This window comes from Oncorhynchus kisutch, linkage group LG23 (genome assembly GCF_002021735.2).
Source record: "Oncorhynchus kisutch isolate 150728-3 linkage group LG23, Okis_V2, whole genome shotgun sequence".
Taxonomy (NCBI): Eukaryota; Metazoa; Chordata; class Actinopteri; order Salmoniformes; family Salmonidae; genus Oncorhynchus; species Oncorhynchus kisutch.
In genome coordinates, this window is record NC_034196.2 from 26,872,244 (window position 1) to 26,897,924 (window position 25,681).

General features: G+C 43.6%; 2 protein-coding genes across 3 annotated transcripts; one reads left to right on the top strand and one right to left on the bottom strand.

Annotated features, from left to right (window-relative positions):
- The first annotated feature begins 720 nt into the window (after positions 1-720).
- On the top strand, positions 721-6,094 carry s100z (S100 calcium binding protein Z). The gene is made up of 3 exons (XM_020458157.2): positions 721-894; positions 1,111-1,286; positions 4,288-6,094. The coding sequence occupies exons 2-3, from the start codon at positions 1,146-1,148 to the stop codon at positions 4,444-4,446; spliced, it is 300 nt and encodes a 99-aa protein (XP_020313746.1). The 5' UTR covers positions 721-894; positions 1,111-1,145; the 3' UTR covers positions 4,447-6,094.
- Positions 6,095-20,009: 13,915 nt separating this feature from the next.
- Positions 20,010-25,457, bottom strand: crhbp (corticotropin releasing hormone binding protein). 2 transcript variants are annotated; one of them, XM_031802786.1, is made up of 7 exons: positions 25,149-25,457; positions 24,709-24,802; positions 23,923-24,080; positions 22,806-23,016; positions 21,739-21,887; positions 21,186-21,303; positions 20,010-20,727 (listed from the first exon to the last, which is right to left on the bottom strand). In XM_031802786.1, the coding sequence occupies exons 1-7, from the start codon at positions 25,227-25,229 to the stop codon at positions 20,573-20,575; spliced, it is 966 nt and encodes a 321-aa protein (XP_031658646.1). In that variant the 5' UTR covers positions 25,230-25,457; the 3' UTR covers positions 20,010-20,572. The 2 variants fall into 2 exon arrangements, with proteins under 2 accessions (XP_031658646.1, XP_031658645.1); XM_031802785.1 differs by having other exon boundaries at positions 21,186-21,300; positions 25,149-25,407.
- Positions 25,458-25,681: the final 224 nt, after the last annotated feature.

Here is a 25,681-nt window from a genome sequence, read left to right on the forward strand (position 1 = left end):
CTGTGGGTTGGCAGCGCACTACATTGCTGCCTGCCATAAGTTGAGGGACAGTTGGACAGTTGTTACTGTTGGCAATATGTACATTATTACGTCATGCCAATAAAGCAAATTGAATTGAATTGAGAGAGACAGAGAAAGAGAGAGAGACAGAGAGAGATAGAGAGAGCACTACAATTCTGCCTGCCATAAGTTGAGGGACAGTGTTTGACTAACCAATCAAACTGCACATGTACTCTACTGTATGTTTATTGTTATTGTTGAATGTAGGGTTATTTTGACACTTGGTTATTGTTGTTACTGTTGTCCCGTTGACCATTTTGATTCAATATGTACACTGTTGTGTCATTGCAATAAAGCAAATTGAATTGAATTGGGAGAGAGAGAGACAGAGAGAGAGACAGAGAGAGAGAGAGAGAGGTGAACCAACATTTAGAACAGTGACTGATGAACTAATGGAAATGAAGTAGCGCCATAAAATTCCAACTGAAAACCACTTCACCTTGTTCTCCCATATTCTTCATAAAGAACATATCCTGTACAATCCCATTCAATGCAGCTGAGACACATATTGTACATAGATCTATTTTCAGCTGGTGTGGTGCAGTATCTCTCCACTGGAGTAACACTGAGGGCCTCCTGTGACTAAAGTGAACCCACAGGGGACACCAGGGCCTATATGGGAACATGTTTTGTTATTCACGGCGCCACCGTTGGGCCTTTGATTAAAAAGCAGAGCAAGAAGACACAGTTACCATGTTACCATGGGTCTCTCACCTGTGGAATTAATTATTGCTATGGCGATGAAGGATGACACGTCATGTTTCCACTGATTTGTAGATAAACAAGCCATGCTGCAACCTCACTCAGATCACACTAGCCCAGGATTCTAACCAGGTAGGAACACCACCTCTCCTATAGAGCTTTTGTTATGTCTCACCATATGTTACTGTATGTCTGTCTGTAGAGTAATATCTAATATTTGTACATGTCGCCTATTGTGTGCTTTTGAATACTTGCGGCAATAGATTTAGATTTAACTCTGACTTTTATTTTAATAAACGTAGACTTTAAACTGTATTGAAATTGTTTTTCCCGTACACTTTTCCCCAGTTGGTCGTGAAAGACATTGTCCTCCTATCAGCACCATGCCAAGCCAACTCCAGAGTGCCATGGACGCACTTATAACAGTTTTCTACAAATACTCCGGGAACGACGGAGACAAATACAAGCTCAACAAGGGAGAGCTGAAACAGCTACTGAACAGTGAACTCACTGACTTTCTCATGGTAAATAAGCTGTTTAATATTCATCATTTATCAATCTCAATATATGTTGACATTATTTTGGTATTCTCTTCACCAGACAGTGTTTAGCAATTGAAAGGCCCCGAAACACTATTTAATTGTTAATAAATGTATTGGTCACATGCGCCAAATACAACAGGTGTAGACTTTACCGTGAAATGCTACTTACTTACGAGCCCATTCTCAACAAAGCAGAGTTTAAAAAGTAAGACAGATATTTGCTAAATAAAAAGGAAAGAGTGAAACAATAAAAACATTAAGGAGGCTTTATACTAGCAGAACCAGTACCAGTCAATGTGCAGGGGTACGAGGGAGTTGAGGTAATACAGTAGGTACATGTAGGTAAGGGGTAAAAGTGACTAGGCAATCAGAATATATCATAAACAGAGTAGCAACAGCGTATGTTATGTGAAAAATGTGAAAGTGTGTCTATGTGTGAGTGTGTGTGTGTGGCGTCTATATGCATGTGTGTGTTTGTGTGTGTGCTTTTTTTTGTGTGAGCGTATGTAGTGTGTGTGTATGTCTGTGTGTATTGGAGTGTCAGTGTAGTATGTGTAGTCTAGTGAATGTGCATAGAGCCATTTCACGGAAACTGTAAAACACAGTAGCATGAATAGAAAAAAACAACTGTATCATTTATATTTATATGAATCTGTTTTAGCTGTGTGTTGAACCTCAAATAAGAAGCTAGCTGTCTTGATAACAGCATTAATTTCATGATGAACATTAGTGATATTTATGCTGTACTTATGGATATGTTCGGGGGCTTTTTGATGCTACTTGATTACCCATTGAAACTTGAAAGATGAATTAGACAACCAAATACATATTGAATTTATCCGATTCACTCATGTCAGGATTGTACAAATCCATGTGGTCTGTTGTGTTCATTTGTTCCAATTATAGACCTACTACACAACATTTACATGATTCTTAGAGACGTGGCAATGTTGTTTATCTGCTAGAAAGCATAAAATTACACTCTTTCCAAAAGTGTTCTATAGCTGTCCCCATAGGAGAACCTTTTTTGGTTACAGGTAGAACCCAAAAGGGTTGTACCTGGAACCAAAAGGGTTCTACCTGCAACCAAGTGGGTTATTCAAGGTGTTCTCTTATGGGGACAGACAAAGCAGAACATAGTTGATTAAGAGAATGGTAGAGTTATCTAGTTATCCAAAACGGAAGGCAAGCAGGAAACATCAATGCAAAGGGACCTGATTTGACATTTCTCCTTCTACATTACGCTGGATTAGTTCAGCTGCTGTGAACTTTTGATTTCTGGTTAAGTTGAGTGTAATTCTCTTGCTGTTGTACTTTTGTGAAAGCAGGCAAGATAGTAGTTACTCTTCACTGCCCTGTCTGATTGTAGTAGGTTGTTGTAAATAACCTACCATGCTGCAGTGGCCGTGATGGTGCAGAGGAGTGTGCGTGTGCGTGTGTGTGTGTGTGTGTGTGTGTGTGTGTGTGTGTGTGGGGGGGGGGGGGGGGGGGGGGGGGGGGGGTTTGACCAACTGGGGACATTTTGTTAGTCCCCAAAAGGTCAAATGCTATTTCTAGGGGGTTTAGGGTTAAGGTAGAATTAGGGTTCGATTTAGGGTTAGGGTTAAGGTTAGGTTTGGGGGTTAAGGTTAGGGTTAAGGTTAGTGAAAATAGGATTTTGAAAGGTTATAAATTGCTTGTCCCCGCAAGATTAGTTAAACAAGATTGTGTGTATGCGAGTGTGTTTGGGGAGTAAACCTGCCTGTCTGTGTTCTAATGGATGAGCCTCATACCATGAGAGAATGAGTGAGGGGTTGTAGAGACAAATCTCTCCTCCCTCCCTCTGATGGAAGGAAGCCTCAGGTGCCTATGCATCATCACCAGTGACCCACATCACCTCCAAATATAAACTTGGACTACTCTCATCTGATGTCACTAGTCTCCACCCACCGACGTGCCTCTGACAAGTATAGAGACGGTGTCCTGGTAACAGTCGAATACACATTCAGGACACGCCACAAATGGCACCCTATTCCTAATTTAGTGCACTACTTGTCAAAGTGCCAAATACTGACTTTTCACGTAAATTTCAATGAGATTTGCACATATACAGTCAAGCTGTGTGTGTGTGTGCTACATACATCCATTAGCTCCATGTCACTACTCTGTATCACAGGCTGGCTTGGCTTGACTGACAGACACCATCCAACGGTCACCATCACACACACACACACACACACACACACGCACACGCACACACACACACACACACACACACACACACACACACACACACACACACACACACACACACACAGTGCACATACACACCTCTGATGGTTCTCAGCTTATGGTTCATTGATTATCGCCAGCGTCACTCTGGATTCCAGTGGACATTGGCTGTGTGGTGTGGTGCCCTGCTGTGCTGTGCGGTGCCCAGTTAGTGCCTTTGGCGGTCTAATATCCGGGATGGGGCTCCAGCACCATGAATCCAATGACTCAGAGCCTGAGGCATCTCTCCTCAGATCTCCCCCATCTCCATCTCAGATCTCTGGCTGGGAGATTGACACAGGGCCTAATTGCAGCCTGCTGTCATGGGGGGACTTGTTTATTGGCCAAGCAGCTGAATCCAGATCGGTCAATGGGCGACATGAGACATGATTCAGGACGGTCTATTTCCTGACGAGTAGAGTGGTAGAGTGAGTCGGAGGCCTGGAGTAAGCTCAGTGGAACAGAATACATTAGAGTTACAGTATAGAATATTTGCTGCTGTTCAATTGTTGTTTTAATTATGAGATATGCCTATATCTTTAGACTCAAAATGATGTTGATCTCAAGGACTGTCAGTCCTTGCATCCATAGATCTGTATATTCATTGGAGAGTGGTTACATTCCCCTAGCACCATCCTTCAGATTATCAAGGTTTAAAATGATTTGGTTGGTGGTTAGATCTTTGATTGACTGATTTAGTGATTGATTAATTGTTGTTTCTTTTCATTTCCAGTCTCAGAAAGACCCCATGCTGGTGGAGAAGATCATGAATGATCTGGACTCCAACAAAGACAACGAGGTGGACTTCAATGAGTTTGTGGTTCTGGTGGCGGCCCTGACCGTGGCCTGCAACGACTTCTTCCAGGAGAAGCAGAAGAAGAAAGCCAACTAACAGTTAAATCCGAAATGGCTTCCCCTTGCCTATTTAGTGCACTTCTATTGGCCAAAGCCTCATAGGGCTATGACAGGTCTAAATAGGGCTCTGGTCAAAAGTAGTGCACTGCATAGGGAATAGGGAGCCATTTCAAATTGGCCCGTGGATAGAAATAGAATTAGAAACCAACAGAGGTAGAAAGTAACGAATTACAACCACACCCATCATGCTGAACATTGAATACTGTGATCACTTCTCAATTCCCCATGGTCTCAGTGCTACTAAAACCACTACACTATATGTTTGTCAACAGCAGAAGGAGATTAGACTAAAGTCGAAATCATAAATTAACATACTTTTGCTAGAAATAGGATACTTCTGTCCCTCTGACGCATCAAAACAGATGATTTCAAACATGGTGTCACACTACCCTGAGTGCCAGACTGTTTCAGCTCTTAACAACACTTCTGGCCAGAGAACATAACCACAGAGATCTGGCTAGAGAACATAACCACAAAGATCTGGCTAGAGAACATAACCACAAAGATCTGGCTAGAGAACATAACCACAGAGATCTGGCCAGAGAACATAAACAGAGATCTGGCTAGAGAACATAACCACAAAGATCTGGCTAGAGAACATAACCACAAAGATCTGGCTAGAGAACATAACCACAAAGATCTGGCTAGAGAACATAAACACAAAGATCTGGCTAGAGAACATAACCACAAAGATCTGGCTAGAGAACACAAACACAAAGATCTGGCTAGTGAACATAACCACAAAGATCTGGCTAGAGAACACAAACACAAAGATCTGGCTAGTGAACATAACCACAAAGATCTGGCTAGAGAACATAACCACAAAGATCTGGCTAGAGAACATAACCACAGAGATCTGGCCAGAGAACATAAACACAGAGATCTGGCTAGAGAACATAACCACAAAGATCTGGCTAGAGAACATAACCACAAAGATCTGGCTAGAGAACATAACCACAAAGATCTGGCTAGAGAACACAAACACAAAGATCTGGCTAGTGAACATAACCACAGAGATCTGGCCAGAGAACATAACCACAGAGATCTGTCTAGAGAACATAACCACAGAGATCTGTCTAGAGAACATAACGACAAAGATCTGGCTAGAGAACATAACGACAAAGATCTGGCTAGAGAACATAACCACAGAGATCTGGCTAGAGAACATAACCACAGAGATCTGTCTAGAGCAGAAACAAACTGGTACCCAAGCTATTGTCACATACTCTGAGGTGATATCACAATAACTGTCTGCTTGGTTAGTTCAATAATTGATTCATTCTGTCATTCATCCACCTTTTCATAGATTTTTGCAATGTATTGTAACTATCAATGTGTCACATCTTGCAAAGAGGGAGGAGGTGGGTGGTTATTTCCTGTAAGTCAGAGACATACTTGAGAATGTTCCTTCCATTCTAAAATGTGCTTGTTTCATGAAACCCTTTCTGTCACTTAATGAGACATTTAAATCTAATTACAATTGCACAAGCATGTTTATTATTCATTATTCATTTGCCATCACATGTAAATGATTGACAGCATATAATCATATGAAAATGATTAGCTTGACAATATTTGTTTTATATTGTGACAGTAACACGGCATAATAAAGTTCTGGTACCCAAGACCTTGAGTGTGTGTCTTTTAGACTGCGAGTGTGTGTATGTGCCTGTCCTGTGTGTCCTTCCCCATCACTCCTCTTTGGTGGAGTCTTCTGAATATTTCTCAAGGAGAGGTTGTGCTGTGCTTTTGGATGGTCTCTGTATAAAGCGCCTGGTGATGCGTTAGATGACGCATGAGGATGATGACGCAATCCCCATTAACCACCTGGACCTTTCACCACCTGTCAGTCAAAGTGACTCATGACATCCCAACTTCAGAAGAAGTCACAGTGGCAGTTTTTCCTTGGGGATTCATAAAGTACATCCACTCTAGAAAGTGTAGAAGAACAACATTTTATTTTGACAAATGTCATTTTAACCCCTAATCTGAACCTGAGCCTTTACACTAACCTTACACCCAACTCCTGATCCATTAGAAGCAACAAAGCATCTTTAGCTTTTAGAAAAGCACTATAGAAGAGCAATGTATTGTTAACAACAACGACATACTGTATACAGTACCTGATTAATGATCTCTACAGTCCTAACAGTATCCTCTGTTGTCTGAGCTGAAACCATAACATTTAGAATTAGTAGTCTTCCTTTATTTTTTCAGGTGCCCAACCCCCTCTCTCTACTCCAACACAGAGATCTGTTATTGAGTAACCTGAAGGAAAAACATTCATGAGCCATCATCTACGTACGTACGGATTCACACGCACACACGCGCGCACACAAGCGCACACACGTGCGCACACACACACACACACAGACACACACACACACAGAGAGAGAAAGTTAATTTCTATTTTCTGTGTGATTGGTTGTAATTGAGCGGGATAATGAGCCTGTCCCCCCTGGAGGAAAATGATGTGATGATTATCTTTTTTTTGTGACAGCTGTAATCATAGAGTCTTGGAAACTTTACTTATTTTTCCATGATTCATAGATTCTGTTAAAGAACTTGTAGTCGGTGTAACACCATTCTTATCTTTTGTTATTATCAACCCCTTAGAGTGATGTGGGGTCTTACAGTTAAAGTTTGCTGTTGTGTCATCTTTCTATTGGAAGCATGCTGAACTAGTACATGCATTGCATAGCTTGTTAATCTCTTCATTTAATATGTGTAAGTGACTATAAGAATAGTATTTTTTACATCATGGTTTACATGAACCATCCTTGTGTAACATGCACGGACGCACACACACACACACACACACACACACACACACACACACACACACACACACACACACACACACACACACACACACACACACACACACACACACACACACACACGCACGCGCACACTCACCCTTCCTTTTGACTGCTGTCTCTCCCCATCACATACACACACACACACACACGCACCCTTCCTTTTGACTGCTGTCTCTCCCCATCACATACACACACACACACACACGCACCCTTCCTTTTGACTGCTGTCTCTCCCCATCACACACACACACGCACACGCACACGCACCCTTCCTTTTGACTGCTGTCTCTCCCCATCACATACACATTTCTCTCTCACTGTCAGAAAGACTCTATTTCTTTAGTGGCAACATTTATCTCTTCCTCTCCTTGTCCTTCTCTCCAAACCCTGATCGGACCCTCAGTCTGTGACATCTACAAAACTGATCATGAAGGGCTTGTTTTTCCATTCAAACGTAAACTACAATCATCTATCACTCCCATCCCATCATGTTATGCTTGGGATGGGGAGATGGAGGGTTGTGATGGTAGATTTTTCTTTTCACAGCCAACAGCCCATCACTCACACTGGAATACTTTCAGATGGTTTCTTGGTTTTGGTATTTGTGTTTGTCTCCATGTCTTTCACCTCACAATGGGGCTTCATAATGGGAGGATCAGCTCTTAGTGGTGGCTATAATCTGTTGTAGATATGTGATCCTTCTCTTTCTAATCCTGAATCCTAAATGAAGACAAAGCCTGATAGGGTACTTATTGACTGTGTCAGCGATAGTTGCAACCAGGGTCTATTTAAATCCCAATGACCAGGGATCAGCCATTTAGTATTTTGTAGTATTTTATTAGGATCCCCATTATTTACTGCTAAAGCAGCAGCTACTCTTCCACAAAACGTTGCATAATACAGAACAATAATAGACAAGTACAGCACAAGGACAGAACGACATCAAAAGCCATCGGTAGGCTGCTGCAGATACAGGGAAATGTTTCCTTCACGGGGGACTAAGGACTTTATGTTCAAAGACACATATCAGCCCATTAGAAAAAGACACACAAACCACAAAATCCAAGGTTGTCCTTTACAGTTTCTCTCCATATGCCCTTAAAATAATGTAATGAGGGAAAGAGAGAGAAAGAGAAAGAAAGAGAGGGTGAGAGTGAGAGTGAGAAAGCAATAGAAGGAAAGAGGGACAGAGGGACAGAGGGACAGAGGGACAGAGGGAAAGAGGGACAGAGGGAAAGAGGGACAGAGGGACAGAGGGACAGAGGGAAAGAGGGACAGAGGGACAGAGGGACAGAGGGAAAGAGGGAAGAGGGACAGAGGGACAGAGGGAAAGAGGGAGAGAATAAGTGTGAGATTTTCCTCCCGGGGGTTTTGGATGGAAAGAGAGACGGAGAGACAGAGAGACGGATCGTTCAGACGTTTCCACACCATAGTGCTCTAATTCAGCGACAGATGGAAGATGATGCTCACAAACAACACGTGAGGCCGAGCCTCCAGGACAGTTTTCCAGGACAAGTCGGTATGTTCTGCCAAACAGCAAGGTCATCCCCTGGGGCCTAATGACAGGCAGAGAGAAAGAGATGGATAGTGCCATAATAGAATCAAATGAAGTAGACTAGGCTATTAGAAAGAGAATCCCCATTCGAATCGATCAGAGCCATGTATTTAGACTAAATAACACTTATGACGTCCCTTGTGATTCCTGTTCTACTGACTTTCACTTCTTATGACTTGTTTAATGCAGGAGAAATGGAACAGTTTCCATTGAGAGGTCATTGACTGATGACATTGAATAGGAAGGATTGCTGCAGTTTTTCCACCTGCACTAAAAGGTCAATGTCATCATGGGAGAATCAAGGCACTATATAGAGAGAAAACAACTGATTGTTTATCTCAATTAGAGAGTATATCTATTCAAAATAAAAAATGATAGAATAAAAAGAATTAGTGAGAATTAGAAGAACGTTTATCGTCCTTCAACAATGTCAACAGGAATCATTCCTGTCCTAAGAGGGGATCGGTGAGGCATAAAGGACCATGGAAGCAGGGATCAGATTAAGGGCATGGAAGGTGACACTGTTATCTGGAGATAAGGCTCCAGGAGGCCCTGGCCATGTTGCTCTCCCTGCCTGATCAGAGTCACTCTGTCCGAGGGTGGGACGGGGGAATGGGGGGGGGGGGGGGGGGTGGAGATACAAGAGGGGCCACTGTCAGGGAGGAGGAGAATTACAGATACGGGAGATGAGAGAGGATAAAATACACCAGAGAAGAGAGGAGATGAGAGAGGATAAAATACACCAGAGAAGAGAGGAGATGAGAGAGGATAAAATACACCAGAGAAGAGAGGAGATGAGGAGAGCTGTAATGGCTCCTGCTGATAGCAAGTGATACTGGAGAGGAAGAGAGGAGTAGGAGGAGGGGGAGAGACACAACCCAAGTGATACTGGAGAGGAAGAGAGGAGTAGGAGGAGGGGGAGAGACACAACCCAAGTGATACTGGAGAGGAAGAGAGGAGTAGGAGGAGGGGGAGAGACACAACCCAAGTGATACTGGAGAGGAAGAGAGGAGTAGGAGGAGGGGGAGAGACACAACCCAAGTGATACTGGAGAGGAAGAGAGGAGTAGGAGGAGGGGGAGAGACACAACCCAGTGGAGGAAGAGAGATTAAAGTCCAGTGATATAGTGGACATTCACTCTTAAACAGTCAGGGAGAAAATGGATGTTGTATTCACACCAGTTGACTTCTTCAACATTTTGTTGTGTTACAGCCTGCATTTAAAATGGAATAAATAGAGATTTTGTGTCACTGGCCTACACACAATACCCCATAATGTCAAAGTGGAATTATGGTTTTAGATACGTTTACAAATTCATCAAAAATGAAAAGCGGAAATGTCTTTGGTCAATAAGTATTCAACCCATTTGTTATGGCAAGCCTAAATAAGTTCAGGAGTAAAAATGTGTTTAACAAGTCACATAACAAATGTGTTGTGTTCGAGAACACCTAAAGCAAGACCGATACAAGACCAAGACCAGACGGGGGCGAGACCGAGTCAAGACCGAGACCAGCAAAATGTAAGTCCAAATCACCATCAAAATACGAGTTCAAGATGTCCAGTATTTCTGTGTTCATATTTCAGAAGAACATATAATCCATTACGAACTCTTATTATGATGGTAATTTGACAAAATTACAATCACAGTATTGTATTCGACTCAGGATTAGACATTCAGAATAGTGAATAAATGCATGCTGAGGGAAAATAGAGGCACTCTACAAATTATTACTAACCCAAACACAGTGGGGAACAGAGAAGGGCTAACAGTTGACAGTGGATGTCAGAGCAAAAACCAAGCCATGAGGTCAAAGGAATTGTCCGTAGAGCTCCGAGACAGGATTGTGTTGAGGCATAGATCTGGTGAAGGGTACCAAAACATTTCTGCAGCATTGAATGTCCCCAAGAACACAGGGGCCTTCATCATTCTTAAATGGAAGAAGTTTGGAACCACCAAGACTCTTCCTAAAGCTGACCGCACAACCAAACTGAGCAGTCAGTGGAGAAGGGCCTTGGTCAGGGATGTGACTAAGAAACTGATGGTCACTCTGACAGAGCTTCAGAGTTCCAGGACAACCATCTCTGCATTACTACACCAATCAGGCCTTTATGGATTAAACCACCTGACCAAGTCCTAAAGCAATCCCTAAATCTAAATCCTAAATCCTAAAGCAACTCCCTAAATCTTTCTCAGATTATTACCAATCCCACAAGGTATTACTCCAAACACCCAGAAAAAGCTCCACTCCTCAATATTATCCTCACAAATCATCCTGATGGGTATCAGTCTGGGGCTTTCTGTAATGACCTGTCTTACAGCCTGAGTTCGTAATGGCTGCTCAGTGAAACGACCTGTCCTGATTTGTCATAGACGCTTACTAAAAAAACTTTCATGAGCAAGCCTTCCTTCATGAACTGGCCTCTGTAAAATGGTTCAAAATCAGCTTGATCCCCTCTGATATTTTTTTTGTTGCTCATTTATATTTTCAATGGTATTGTTAACAAACACGCCCACATAAAGAAAATGAGAATTAAAAACAGGTTCAGCCCCTGGTTCGAACGTGATCTTACAGAGTTACTCCACCTCAAGAATTGTATTTGGCAAAAGGCTCAGCACACGCATACTCAAGCTGACTGGCTATCTTTCAGGGAAATAAGTGCACTTAGGCTCTCCGGAAGGCCATAGTTAGTTACTTTAAGGAGCAGTTCTCTCTCTGTGGGTCTAACCCCAAGAAGGTCTGAAAAACGGTTAAAGACCTGGAGAAAAACCCTCCTCTTCACTGCTGCCAATGTCCCTTAATGTTGATGATGTGGTTGCTACTGACAAGAAGCACATGGATGATCTCTTTAATCACGACTTCATTAAGTCAGGATTCCTATTTGACTCAGCCATGCCTTCTTGCCCATCCAACATTTCCTCATCTCCCACCCCTTCTAATGTTACTATCCCCGACTCCTCTCCCTCTTTTCCCCCCTGCCCCACTACAAAGTTTCTTTCTGTAGGCAGTCACTGAGTCCGAGGTGCTGAAGGAGCTCCTTTAACTTCACCCCAAAAAACTATCTGACCCTATTTCTATTTTGCCCTGTTTATCAAAAGTGTTGGAAAAACTTGTCAGTAATCAACTGACTGGCTTTCTTGATGTGTATAGTATTCTCTCTGGTATGCTCAGGTTATGGATGTGTCACTGCAACCTTAAAGGTCCTCAATGATGTCACCATTACCCTTGATTCTAAGCAATATCGTGCTGCTATTTTATTGACTTGGCCAAAGCTCTCGATACGGTAGACCATTCCATTCTTGTGGGCCAGCTAAGGAGTATTGGTGACTCCGAGGGGTCTTTGGCCTGGTTTGCTAACTACCTCTCTCAAAGAGTGCAGGTTATAAAGTCAGAAAATCTGCTGTCTCAGCCACTGCCTGTCACCAAGGGAGTACCCCAAGGCTCGATCCTAGGCCCCACACTTGTCTCAATTTACATCAACAACATAGCTCAGGCAGTAGGAAGCTCTCTCATCCATTTATAGGCAGATGATACATTCTTATACTCACAGTGTCTCCCGACCGTTCCTGTCTCAGCCTCCAGTATTTATGCTGCAATAGTTTATGTGTCGGGGGGCTAGGGTCAGTATGTTATATCTGGGGTATTTCTCCTGTCTCATCCGGTGTCCTGTGTGAATTTAAGTATGAACCCTCTCTCTCTCTTTTCTCTCTCTCTTTTCTCTCTTTCTCTCTCTTCTCCCAGGGGCCCTGAGCCCTAGGATCATGCCTCAGGACTACCTGGCCTGATGAGTCCTTGCTGTCCCCAGTTCAACTGGTCATGCTGTTGCTCCAGGTTCAACTGTTCTGCCTGTGGCTATGGAACCCTGACCTGTTCACTGGACGTGCTACCTTGCCCCGGACGTGCTGTTTTGGACTCTGTCTCTCTACCGCACCGTCTGTCTCTAACTCTGAATGATCGGCTATGAAAAGCCAACTGCAATTTACCCCTGAGGTGCTGTCCTGTTGCAACCTCTACAACCACTGTGATTATCATTATCTGACCCTGCTGGTCATCTATGAACGTTTGAACATCTTGGCCATGTTCTGTTATAATCTCCACCCGGCACAGCCAGAAGGACTGGCCACCCCTCAGAGCCTGATTCCTCTCTAGCTTTCTTCCTAGGTTCTGGCCTTTCTAGGGAGTTTTTCTAGCCACCGTGCTTCATCTGCATTGCTTGCTGTTGAGGGTATTAGGCTGGGTTTCTGTAGAGCACTTTGTGACATCGTCTGATGTAAAAAGGGCTTTATAAATACATGGGATTGATTGATGGATTGAGCTGACCCCTCCTCTGAACACCTCCAAAACAAAGGTCATATGGTTTGGTAAAAATAATGCCCTTCTTCCCACAGGTGTTATTACTACCTCTGAGGGTTTTGAGCTTGAGGTAGTCACCTCATACAAGTACTTGGGAGTATGGCTAGACGGTGCACTGTCCTTCTCTCAGCATCGAATAGTCCCCACTGTAACGGTTGTCGTTGGTGGAAGAAGGAGAGGACCAAGGTGCAGCGTGGTATGTGTTCATGATCTTTTAATTACACTGAACACTAGAACAAAAATAACAAAACGGCACAAACGAAACAGTCCTGTCTGGTACAGAGACAGAGACAGAAAAGAACTACCCACAACTCAAGGGCAAAACCAGGCTGCCTAAGTATGGTTCTCAATCAGAGACAACGATTGACAGCTGCCTCTGATTGACAGCTGCCTCTGAACGATACCAGGCCAAACATATAGAAATACAAACATAGAACAAAACATAGAATGCCCACCCCAACTCACGCCCTGACCAACCTAAAATAGAGACATAAAAAAAGGAACTAAGGTCAGGACGTGACACCCACGATATGCAACTTTTCAGTGAAGTCAGGAACCAATACACGCAGTCAGTCAGGAAAGCAAAGGCTAGTTTTTTCATAACAGAAATTTTCATCCTGTAGCTCTTCAAACGGGGAAGAGGGTGATGACCGTGGCAGCTTTCCAATATTTAGGGATCTCGGACTAAATGAAAGAGAGGTTGAACAGACTGGTAATAGGGGTTGGAACAATGGCGGCGGATGATTTTAGAAAGAGAGGGTCCAGATTGTCTAGGCAAGCTGATTTGTACAAGTTCAGGTTTTGAAACTCTTTCAGAACATCTGCTATCTGGATTTGGGTGAAGGAGAAGCTGGGGAGGCTTAGGCAAGTAACTGCGGGGGGTGCGGAGCTGTTGGCCGGGGTTTGGGTAGCCAGGAGGAAACCATGGCCATACTCTAGACCCAAACTGTTACAGACCTATATCCATCCTGCCCTGCCTTTCTAAAGTCTTCGAAATTCAAGTTAATAAACAAATCACTGACCATTTTGATTCCCACCGTACCTTCTCCGCTGTGCAATCTGATTTCCGAGCTGGTCACGGGTGCACCTCAGCCACGCTCAAGGTGCTAAACAATATCATAACCGCCATCGATAAAAGAAAAGTACTGTGGAGCCATCTTCATTGACCTGGCCAAGGCTTTCGACTCTGTCAATCACTGTATTCTTATCGGCAGACTCAACAGCCTTGGTTTCTCAAATGACTGCCTCGCCTGGTTCACCAACTACTTCTCAGACAGAGTTCAGTGTGTCAAATCGGAGGGCCTGTTTTCCGGACCTCTGACAGTCTCTATGGGGGTACCACAGGGTTCAATTCTCGGGCCAACTCTTTTCTCTGTATATATCAACGATGTCGCTCTTGCTGCAGGTGATTCCCTGATCCACCTCTACGCAGACGACACCATTCTGTATACTTCTGGCCCTTCTTTGGACACTGTATTAACAAACCTCCAAACGAGCTTCAATGCCATACAACACTCCTTCCGTGGCCTCCAACTGCTCTTAAACACTAATAAAACTAAGGGCATGCTTTTCAATCGTTCGCTGCCCGCACCCACCCGCCCGACTAGCATCACTACTCTGGACGGTTCCGACCTAGAATATGTGGACAACTACAAATACCTAGATGTCTGGTTAGACTGTAAACTCTCCTTCCAGACTCATATTAAACATCTCCAATCCTAAATTAAATCTATAATCGGCTTCCTATTTCACAACAACGCCTCCTTCACTCACGCTGCCAAACATACCCTCGTAAAACTGACTATCCTACTAATCCTCGACTTCGGCGATGTCATTTACAAAATAGCCTCCAACACTCTACTCAGCAAACTGGATGCAGTCTATCACAGTGCCATCCATTTTGTTCTCTGCTGCCAATGACTGGAACAAATTGCAAAAATCGCTGAAGCTGGAGACATATTTCTCTCACTAACTTTAAACATCAGCTATCTGAGCAGCTAACCGATCACTGCAGCTGTACATAGTCCATCTGTAAATAGCTCATCCAACCACCTCATCCCCATATTGTATTTATTTACTTTTCTGCTCTTTTGCACACCAGTATTTCTACTTGCACATCATCTGCACATCTATCACTCCAGTGTTAATTTGCTAAATTGTAATTACTTAGCTACTATGGCCTAATTATTTCCTTACCTCTTCACACCATTTGCACACACTGTATATAGACTTTCTTTTTTTCTATTGTGTTATTGACTGTACGCTTATTTATTCCATGTGTAACTCTGTGTTGTTGTTTGTGTCGCACTGCTTTGCTTTATCTTGGCCAGGTCGCAGTTGTAAATGAGAACTTGTTCTCAACTAGCCTACCTGGTTAAATAAAGGTGGGAAAAAAAGAAGAAAAAAAACATATCAAAGCTGCAGGCTAAAGTTAAATCTAGTGAAGAGGTTTCCTATATCGTAATCTCTCCTTTTTCACCCCAGATGCCAAACTAACCCTGATTCAGATGGCCATCCACAGTCCTCTGTAAACTGGTCATCTCTGTATACCCGTCGCAAGACCCACTGGTTGATGCTTATTTAAAAAACCCTCTTAGGCCTCACTCTCCCCTATCTGCTGAGATATCTACTGCAGCCCTCATCCTCCACATACAATACCTGTTCTGCCAGTCACATTCTGTTAAAGGTCCCCAAAGCACACACATCCCTGGTTCACTCTTCTTTTCAGTTCGCTGCAGCTAGTAACTTCAACGAGCTGCAACAAACACTCAAACTGGGCAGTTTTATCTCAATCTCTTCATTCAAAGACTCAATCATGGACACTTTTACTGACAGTTGTGGCTGCTTTGTGTGATGTATTGTTGTCTCTACCTTCTTGCCCTTTGTGCTGTTGTCTATGCCCAATAATGTTTGTACCATGTTTTGTGCTGCTACCATGTTGTGTTGCTACCATGTTGCTGTCATGTTGTGTTGCTACCATGTTGCTGTCATGTTGTGTTGCTACCATGTTGCTGTCATGTTGTGTTGCTACCATGTTGCTGCCATGTTGTGTTGCTACCATGTTGCTACCATGTTGTGCTGCTACCATGTTGTGTTGCTACCATGTTGCTGTCATGTTGTGTTGCTACCATGTTGCTGTCATGTTGTGTTGCTACCATGTTGTGATGCTACCATGTTGCTGTCATGTTGTGTTGCTACCATGTTGCTGTCATGTTGTGCTGCTACCATGTTGTGTTGCTACCATGTTGCTGTCATGTTTTGTTGCTACCATGTTGCTGTCATGTTGTGTTGCTACCATGTTGCTGTCATGTTGTGCTGCTACCATGTTGTGTTGCTACCATGTTGCTGTCATGTTGTGTTGCTACCATGCTGCTGCCATGTTGTGTTGCTACCATGTTGCTGTCATGTTGTGCTGCTACCATGTTGTGTTGCTACCATGTTGCTGTCATGTTGTGTTGCTACCATGTTGCTGTCATGTTGTGTTGCTACCATGTTGTGTTGCTACCATGTTGCTGTCATGTTGTGTTGCTACATGTGTTGGGAGCGGTGTGGTGGGAGGCAGTGTGGTGGGAGCAGTGCTGTGTGGGGCAGTGTAGTGAGGGCAGTGCTATGTGGGGCAGTGTAGTGGGGGCTGTGTGGGGCGGTGTGGTGGGAGAGGTGTGGTGGGAGAGGTGTGGTGTGGTGGGAGCGATGCTGTGTGGTGGGAGCGGTGTAGTGGGGGCGGTGCGGTGTGGGGCGGTGTGGTGGGAGCGGTGTAGTGGGGGTGGTGCGGTGTGGGGCGGTGTGGTGGGAGCGGTGTAGTGGGGGCGGTGCGGTGTGGGGCGGTGTGGTGGGAGCGGTGTAGTGGGGGCGGTGCGGTGTGGGGCGGTGTGGTGGGAGCGGTGTAGTGGGGGCGGTGCGGTGTGGGGCGGTGTGGTGGGAGCGGTGTAGTGGGGGCGGTGCGGTGTGGGGCGGTGTGGTGGGAGCGGTATAGTGGGAGCGGTGCGGTGTGGGGCTGTGTGGTGCAGCAGGTGTCTCACCGTGATAATACACACTCTGACTTTTAATCAAGCCAGCGCTTGTCAGCAACACCATGTTCCGCTGTCCTCCCTTTATGCACACACACACACACACACACACAAGGTTAAACTGTGATGCATGACTAAGCTGGTAATTGCAGCTTATCTGCCAGAACAGCTAAAAGTAACTATATCCCCTCTTCCTTCCTCCTTTTCTCTTTCTCTCTTATCCTCCTCTCCTCACTTCCCCTCCTTCTCTCCTCTGCTTTACTTCCTTCCCTCTTCTCTCTTCTCTTCCTGCTCTCCATCTTTCCTCTGTTCTGCTCTCTTTGCCTTTTTCTCTGCACCTCCCTTGTCCTTCTTCTCTTCCATAATAATGGTATGAGAGGTTAGAACTGTTTATTATGTTTGTTAAGTCACCGTTATGACAGTAATATGTAGACCATAACATAGGGTTGTTTTGTAGCCCATCTCAACTCTGTCCAACAGCAGTCAAAGCATCCCAGTTGAACTGATGTGTATGCAGACATCCCAGTTGAACTGATAAATGTGTATGCAGACATCCCAGTTGAACTGATAAATGTGTATGCAGACATCCCAGTTGAACTGATGTGTATGCAGACATCCCAGTTGAACTGATAAATGTGTATGCAGACATCCCAGTTGAACTGATAAATGTGTATGTAGACATCCCAGTTGAACTGATAAATGTGTATGCAGACATCCCAGTTGAACTGATAAATGTGTATGCAGACATCCCAGTTGAACTGATAAATGTGTATGCAGACATCCCAGTTGAACTGATAAATGTGTATGTAGACATCCCAGTTGAACTGATAAATGTGTATGCAGACATCCCAGTTGAACTGATAAATGTGTATGCAGACATCCCAGTTGAACTGATAAATGTGTATGCAGACATCCCAGTTGAACTGATGTGTATGTAGACATCCCAGTTGAACTGATGTGTATGTAGACATCCCAGTTGAACTGATAAATGTGTATGCAGACATCCCAGTTGAACTGATAAATGTGTATGTAGACATCCCAGTTGAACTGATAAATGTGTATGCAGACATCCCAGTTGAACTGATAAATGTGTATGCAGACATCCCAGTTGAACTGATAAATGTGTATGCAGACATCCCAGTTGAACTGATAAATGTGTATGCAGACATCCCAGTTGAACTGATGTGTATGCAGACATCCCAGTTGAACTGATAAATGTGTATGCAGACATCCCAGTTGAACTGATGTGTATGCAGACATCCCAGTTGAACTGATGTGTATGCAGACATCCCAGTTGAACTGATAAATGTGTATGCAGACATCCCAGTTGAACTGATGTGTATGTAGACATCCCAGTTGAACTGATAAATGTGTATGCAGACATCCCAGTTGAACTGATAAATGTGTTTGCAGACATCCCAGTTGAACTGATGTGTATGTAGACATCCCAGTTGAACTGATAAATGTGTATGCAGACATTCCAGTTGAACTGATAAATGTGTATGTAGACATCCCAGTTGAACTGATAAATGTGTATGCAGACATCCCAGTTGAACTGATGTGTATGCAGACATCCCAGTTGAACTGATAAATGTGTATGCAGACATCCCAGTTGAACTGATGTGTATGTAGACATCCCAGTTGAACTGATAAATGTGTATGCAGACATCCCAGTTGAACTGATGTGTATGCAGACATCCCAGTTGAACTGATGAATGTGTATGTAGACATCCCAGTTGAACTGATAAATGTGTATGTAGACATCCCAGTTGAACTGATAAATGTGTATGTAGACATCCCAGTTGAACTGATAAATGTGTATGCAGACATCCCAGTTGAACTGATAAATGTGTATGTAGACATCCCAGTTGAACTGATGTGTATGCAGACATCCCAGTTGAACTGATAAATGTGTATGCAGACATCCCAGTTGAACTGATGTGTATGCAGACATCCCAGTTGAACTGATAAATGTGTATGTAGACATCCCAGTTGAACTGATAAATGTGTATGCAGACATCCCAGTTGAACTGATAAATGTGTATGTAGACATCCCAGTTGAACTGATAAATGTGTATGCAGACATCCCAGTTGAACTGATAAATGTGTATGCAGACATCCCAGTTGAACTGATAAATGTGTATGTAGACATCCCAGTTGAACTGATGTGTATGCAGACATCCCAGTTGAACTGATGTGTATGCAGACATCCCAGTTGAACTGATAAATGTGTATGCAGACATCCCAGTTGAACTGATGTGTATGCAGACATCCCAGTTGAACTGATAAATGTGTATGCAGACATCCCAGTTGAACTGATAAATGTGTATGTAGACATCCCAGTTGAACTGATGTGTATGCAGACATCCCAGTTGAACTGATAAATGTGTATGCAGACATCCCAGTTGAACTGATAAATGTGTATGCAGACATCCCAGTTGAACTGATAAATGTGTATGCAGACATCCCAGTTGAACTGATAAATGTGTATGCAGACATCCCAGTTGAACTGATAAATGTGTATGCAGACATCCCAGTTGAACTGATAAATGTGTATGCAGACATCCCAGTTGAACTGATAAATGTGTATGCAGACATCAATGTATGGATATTTCAGTGTAATGGTGAACTGGAGTGGCTTTTCTCGTTAGGTTGAGATGTGACTGATGCCGATATCTTCCACTTCTCTTCATTGTGCCCCCCCCCCCCCCCCCCCCACCATCCTCCTAGCATTCTCCCTGACAACAACCCTGTTTAATTCTGTATAATTGAACTGATTAGAAAATGAAATGAATTATCAGCTCCAGTGAGTGCTTAATCATGCAGCTCAGTTTTATTACAAAAAAATAGTTTGATACAAATAAATATAGATAACAGCAATGAACGTATTTAACATCCTCTATTGAACACTTGCCTCCGGCCACAGTCCCAAAACGACACACATCGTCTCACAAAATAAATAGAAAGAAACATTCCGTTTTTCAACACCCTTCCTTGTAAAGAACGTGAACCAAAAACACCCTGCTAACACCCTCACTGGTCTGTTTTCACTGGCATTCATATAATCACACAACTTAGACACAGAAATACGGACTCAAACCAATAGCAGAACTGCCCACAAACACAAAAGAACACTTTATTAAGCGCCAGCCACAATTCATTTAATATATAGTGAAGAAAAAAAACTAATGAGGTCAAAAATAAATCAATCTCTTTAAATTCAAAAAGGAGTACAGAACAGAACGTTATGGCGATACTCGGGATTGTTTTCTGTAATCAGTCTCATGGTAGATTTGGCAGCCAGTGATGGGTGGTCCCCATTAGCTAGGTGGTATATATAGGAGGTGGAGAGATAGATAGGGAGAGCTCAGCCAGTGAAGCAGAAATCCTCCACACTGTTCACCTTGATCCTCTGCAGCTCCTGCCGGTCCAGCAGCCGGTATTGGAACGCCACCCGGTTGACAAACCTACCGCTGGACACCATTCTCACCACAGTGTTGTCACAACCTATCTTCATCTGGGCTGAAGGATGAGGAAAGGAGAAAGAGAAAAGAAACAGGCAGACATGAATAACAGGTTGGAGAGTGTGTCAGCAAAAATAAGACTTTCCATTCAACAATGGATCATAAAGATTTACTCTTAGGCTGCGTTTAGACAGGCAACCCTATTCTGATAGTTTTTCAGTAATTGGTATTTTGACCAATTAGATCAGCTCTGAAAACGATCTGAGTTGAAAATATCTAATTTGATTGGTCAAAAGACCAATTAGTGGGGGGAAAATATCAGAATTGGGCTGCCTATGTAGGCTTAGATATACAGTATTAGGATGTTGATTGTGTGGGTAGTAAAGCTCTACTCTAGTCAGCATGGTGATGGTGTGGGTAGTAAAGCTCTACTCTAGGCAGCATGGTGATGGTGGTGGTGATGCGGATGGTGTGGATAATGGTGTTAGTGATGGTGTGGATGTGGGTGCTGCTCACCGGGGCCGTTGAAGTTGTAGCAGAGGTCAGCTACTGGGAACATCTTAGACGGGTCCATCCCGTTCCCTCCCAGCAGCTCCACAAAGTCCCCTGCTCCAGCACAGCCTGGCATGGACTTCTAGAGAGAAAGAGACCAGCTTAATGGTTTAACAAGCATTTTTTACTTCCCTTCATATCCTTCTTTTGTCTGTCTTTACAATATCCCAACACACTCTTCTCTGATGGCTCAAAGCATCCCCTCATCATCACTGGGAGCTAACACAAGTCTTTCGTTCTTTGGCAGGGTAGTTCACTAAACCACATCCCCTACAACTGCCTAAACATCTAAGCCCCCTTTACTCAAATCTGGACCTTGAAGCCAGAAGCACTGCTCTTTTCTTTATTCTTACCCTCTAATCAGGAACTGTTTGATTGAGACCTGTGATGCATGGTGAGTGGAATCTCTGGCCAATCAGTGAGTGGCATTAATCAACCAAATAACAGTGTTGCAGACCTCCTGACTCAGATGTGAGTAGCTCTGTTCTATGTGGTGATGTCCCTGCTCAGGGCTCACCTTGATGGGGAAGTCGTTGAGGTGTCCCAGGCTGAGCTCAGCGATCTTGATCTCCACGGGGTAGATGATGGAGAAGCTGCAGTTCCTGTGCTGCTGGGGTATCACCATGGTGAAGCTGCCCTCTGGTGTCTGGGAGATGATGTTACAGGCTGTGGGGGATGTGGGCGGGGGGTGGGGTGGGGGTGGGGGGTATGAATGTTTGTAGACTTTTCATACATGTTGATCTTCATATAGCACAGCATTTATCAATTTACAGTACTTGTGTAAAATTGCTTAGTAAACAAATGCAAAACACACACACACACACAAACACACAAACACACACGACGTAGAAGTAGGCAGCTTTGTGCTTGGTACGTATGCCAGCTAGAGAACTCACACTGCTAGGTGCTTGAAATTCCTTCACTCTCTGTACCATAACAGGTACCCTATCTATTAAGCGTGTTTAGCCAGTAACCAAAAGGTCGCTGGTTTGAATCCCTGGGCCGACTAGGTGAAAAATCTGCCGATGTGTCCTTGAGCAAGGCACTTAACCTTTATTACTCCCGTAAGTCGCTCTGGATGAGAGCATCTGCTAAATGACTCAAATGTAGTAATACATCCCTGCTGTGCACCCTTGATCTTAATACTTAGTTGAGATACACATGCTTAGCCACAACTTACTCTGAAATCTCTCACTAACATGATCCAGCGACGATAATATTATTACAGACATTATTGGCATGCATCACTACCCTCGCATTATAAGACTTTTGTACAACCTAAAGTGTTACTAAAGCATTAACACACTACCCTGGCATTATAGCGTGTGATAAAGCATTAAAACAGTACATTGGCATCCTGCCCAATGTTAGCACACTTAATGGACGAGGCACTCTGCCAGACAGGCATTAGGTTCTATCATCAATGATAGCTGTTAAAGTACTCCAGCACACACATTTAACTCAGCATGTTTATCTATACATCGAGTCACTATTGTCAGACACTATATTCGGACACTAAGTATATAAGTAAAATCCTCAAGGCCATGAACAGTAAGAATCAGGCTGCTGCAGGTTTCTACTCACGGAAAGGGTTGATGGGTTTCCTGACAGTCAGCGTGAAGGAGCTGCCGACGGTGTGAACGCGGAAGAACACCATTGCAACGTTCTGAGATGACCGTACGGTTCTCCTGACAGTCCCGGAGTCGCAGTAGTCTATGTAGCGTTCCATCAGCGGCAGGGCGTGATCCTGGGAACTAGGGAACTTCTCTCCCTTCATCACCCAGCCATCAAACACCTGGAAGAGGAGAGGGAGAGAGGAGAGAGGAGAGAGGAGAGAGGAGAGGGGAGAGGGGAGAGAGGAGAGAGGAGAGAGGAAGAGGAGAGGGGAGAGAGGAGAGAGGAAGAGGAGAGGGGAGAGAGGAGAGAGGAGAGGGGAGAGGGGAGAGAGGAGAGAGGAGAGAGATGTGGACTTAATCATAACCATTCAATCAAACCCAGTTATCTCTGTAAGCAAAACGGCCAGGATTCCAATAAATGCAGATGAACGACCTGTGATTGACTTTTAAAGGCGATTTCCGTTTAAGCCGGTGTCTTAATCAGGAAGAGACTCTCTGTTATGTCAGTCTGTGTTTAAATCCAGGGTGGGATTTAACTGTAACCTTTTACAGAGGTTACAGTTACGGATTTACAGAGTAAAGTAAGAAAACAACACAGGAAAATACTCTATTTTCCCCCTGGTGACGGAATCTGCTAAGTGGCTATATATTTTAGTGCTAGGCTAATTACAAGTCTGTAATCATCTACTACTAAGAAAGAGTGTCCCCAGGCTGGGGGTGTGAGGCGAGGGATTAATGCGTGGCTTTGGGTGCTCTCGGCTGGGGAAGAGGACTACTCAGACCTGGGCACAAATTACAACAACAGAATCTACCAGAAGTTTCATTCTGTCAATGTTCCAGAAATGCCCCTCTATCCCTGGACCTGCTGGTGCTGATGTCAGATAAGGTGATGGCGGGAGTGGAGTATTTGGGACGTACAGCATGTGGGTGTGAAAGAGCTGGTGTGTGTGTGTGTGTGTGTGTGTGTGTGTGTGTGTGTGTGTGTGTGTGTGTGTGTGTGTGTGTGTGTGTGTGTGTGTGTGTGTGTGTGTGTGTGTGTGTGTGTGTGTGTGTGTGTGTGTGTGTGTGTGTGTGTGTGTGGTTACCTTGATGAAGTCTCCACCTCTGCAGTCGATGTCAACGCTGTCATACTCCACATTGATGACCTGGTTGGGCTCAGCGATGAAGAAAGCAGCACAGCTGAGATGAGGCCGGTCTGCTGTGAAGGTGAACTGACCCTCTGCTGCCACCATGTCCAGACACCCTGACGGAGGGAGAGAAGGAGGAACGTAGGAAGAAGGGAAGGAAGGGGTTAGAGAAGGATAGAGGGAAAGAGGAGCGATAGAGGGAAGAGATAGAGTAGAGGGTGAGAAGGAGAGAGATGGGTGTGGGGGTAACAGAGAGAGAAGGAAAAGAGAGTGGGATATACAGAGACAGAAAGAGAGATGACATTGAAAGGGAGAGAGAAATGGAGACAGGGTTAACATTACATTCTGTGCACAGTGGCGGTTTACATTTTACATTATGAAGTATTTCTGACAAAAATTCAATCAATTAATATGCATTTCTAAATAATCAGGTCGTATTCATCAATCTGCACATTTGGTCATGAAAGCCGTAGACAGATTATAATTACATAAATTAAAATCCCACGTATTATTTTAGATTATTAGTTATTCTCAGAATTCCATACACAATTGATCATTACAAATTCAGAGAATGAAAATATGAAAAACACCTTAATAAAAATAGCATTTTAGAAGGTGTGATAATGTCAACAGAAAAATATTGTTTCACAAATCAACCATGTAAATGAAATGGCAAATGTAAATGTAAAATATGACTATGGTGAATTACTTTTTTTTAGGAATTTAGTTCAGTCAGTTACTTACGGAGAGGTCGGCTGTAAATGAATTCCTCTGGTATTTCTCTTTTGAGTTCTGAATTAAGAAGTGAAAATAATCCTTCTGGAGTGATCTCATTTTCCTGCACAAAAAAAGAAAGAAAAACATTGAGATAATATTTAGAAAATAAAGTTAAGATCTAATATGGCCAAATGACAGCAATATACCATCAAGCAAGATAACACAAGGGATTAAGTAAATGTTAGTAGCTACAGAATGCATAAATCAAGCCAATATGTTCAAAGACGTCTTGAGTAGCATAGAAGTGCGCAATGTGAACATTAGGCCTACTTTAGTGAGTACAAAAGGTTGCTTTTCTTACACAGAACACATGGCATTAATTGAGCTTTTATTACAAAGTCTAGTAGATTAAACACGTGGGAACGAAACAGGTCAGTAAAAAGTGCCAAGTGCTTCCAGAGGCTTACCTCCATGTACCTGGCGTGTCCCTTGAGAACTGACAGACATAACATAACAAAGAACAGCTGCTCTCGGAAAGTCCCCCCCATATTGCTCAGTATCTCTCTCTGGAGTCTCCCTCGCACCTCAAGAACAGAACTGGGGAAAGTCTGGTCCAGTGCTCCAAGCCACACTCCTTTTTATAGGTCGACGCACTGCACGCTTCTCAATAAAAACGCACTCCGTAAAGATCAATTGATACACAGTGCCCCAGATAGCGTGTTTGTGACGAGAGCAAAGGAGGAATCAATAGGCATCACAGTGCGCCTGTGACTCTGTGACTGTCAGATGAGCAGAGAGAGAGAGAGAGAGAGAGAGAGAGAGAGAACTTTGACAGATGCCTGGGCGCTTAGGACTGTGATAAGCACATACAGTGCATTCGGAAAGCATTCAGACCCCTTGACTTTTTCCACATTTTATTACATTGCAGCCTTATTCTAAAATTGATAGAATTGGTTTTTTTCTCCCTCATCAATCTACACACAATACCCCATAATGACAA

Bases quoted from the DNA above. Each gene is read 5' to 3' on its own strand.
- s100z (XM_020458157.2), top strand. From the start codon at position 1,146: ATGCCAAGCCAACTCCAGAGTGCCATGGACGCACTTATAACAGTTTTC. The intron at 1,287-4,287 runs GTAAATAAGCTG...TTTCATTTCCAG, and splicing joins AACTCACTGACTTTCTCATG to TCTCAGAAAGACCCCATGCT.
- crhbp (XM_031802786.1), bottom strand. From the start codon at position 25,229: ATGGGGGGGACTTTCCGAGAGCAGCTGTTCTTTGTTATGTTATGTCTG. The intron at 24,803-25,148 runs GTAAGCCTCTGG...TTTTTTGTGCAG, and splicing joins GACACGCCAGGTACATGGAG to GAAAATGAGATCACTCCAGA. The intron at 23,017-23,922 runs GTAACCACACAC...CTCCTCTTCCAG, and splicing joins GAGGTGGAGACTTCATCAAG to GTGTTTGATGGCTGGGTGAT.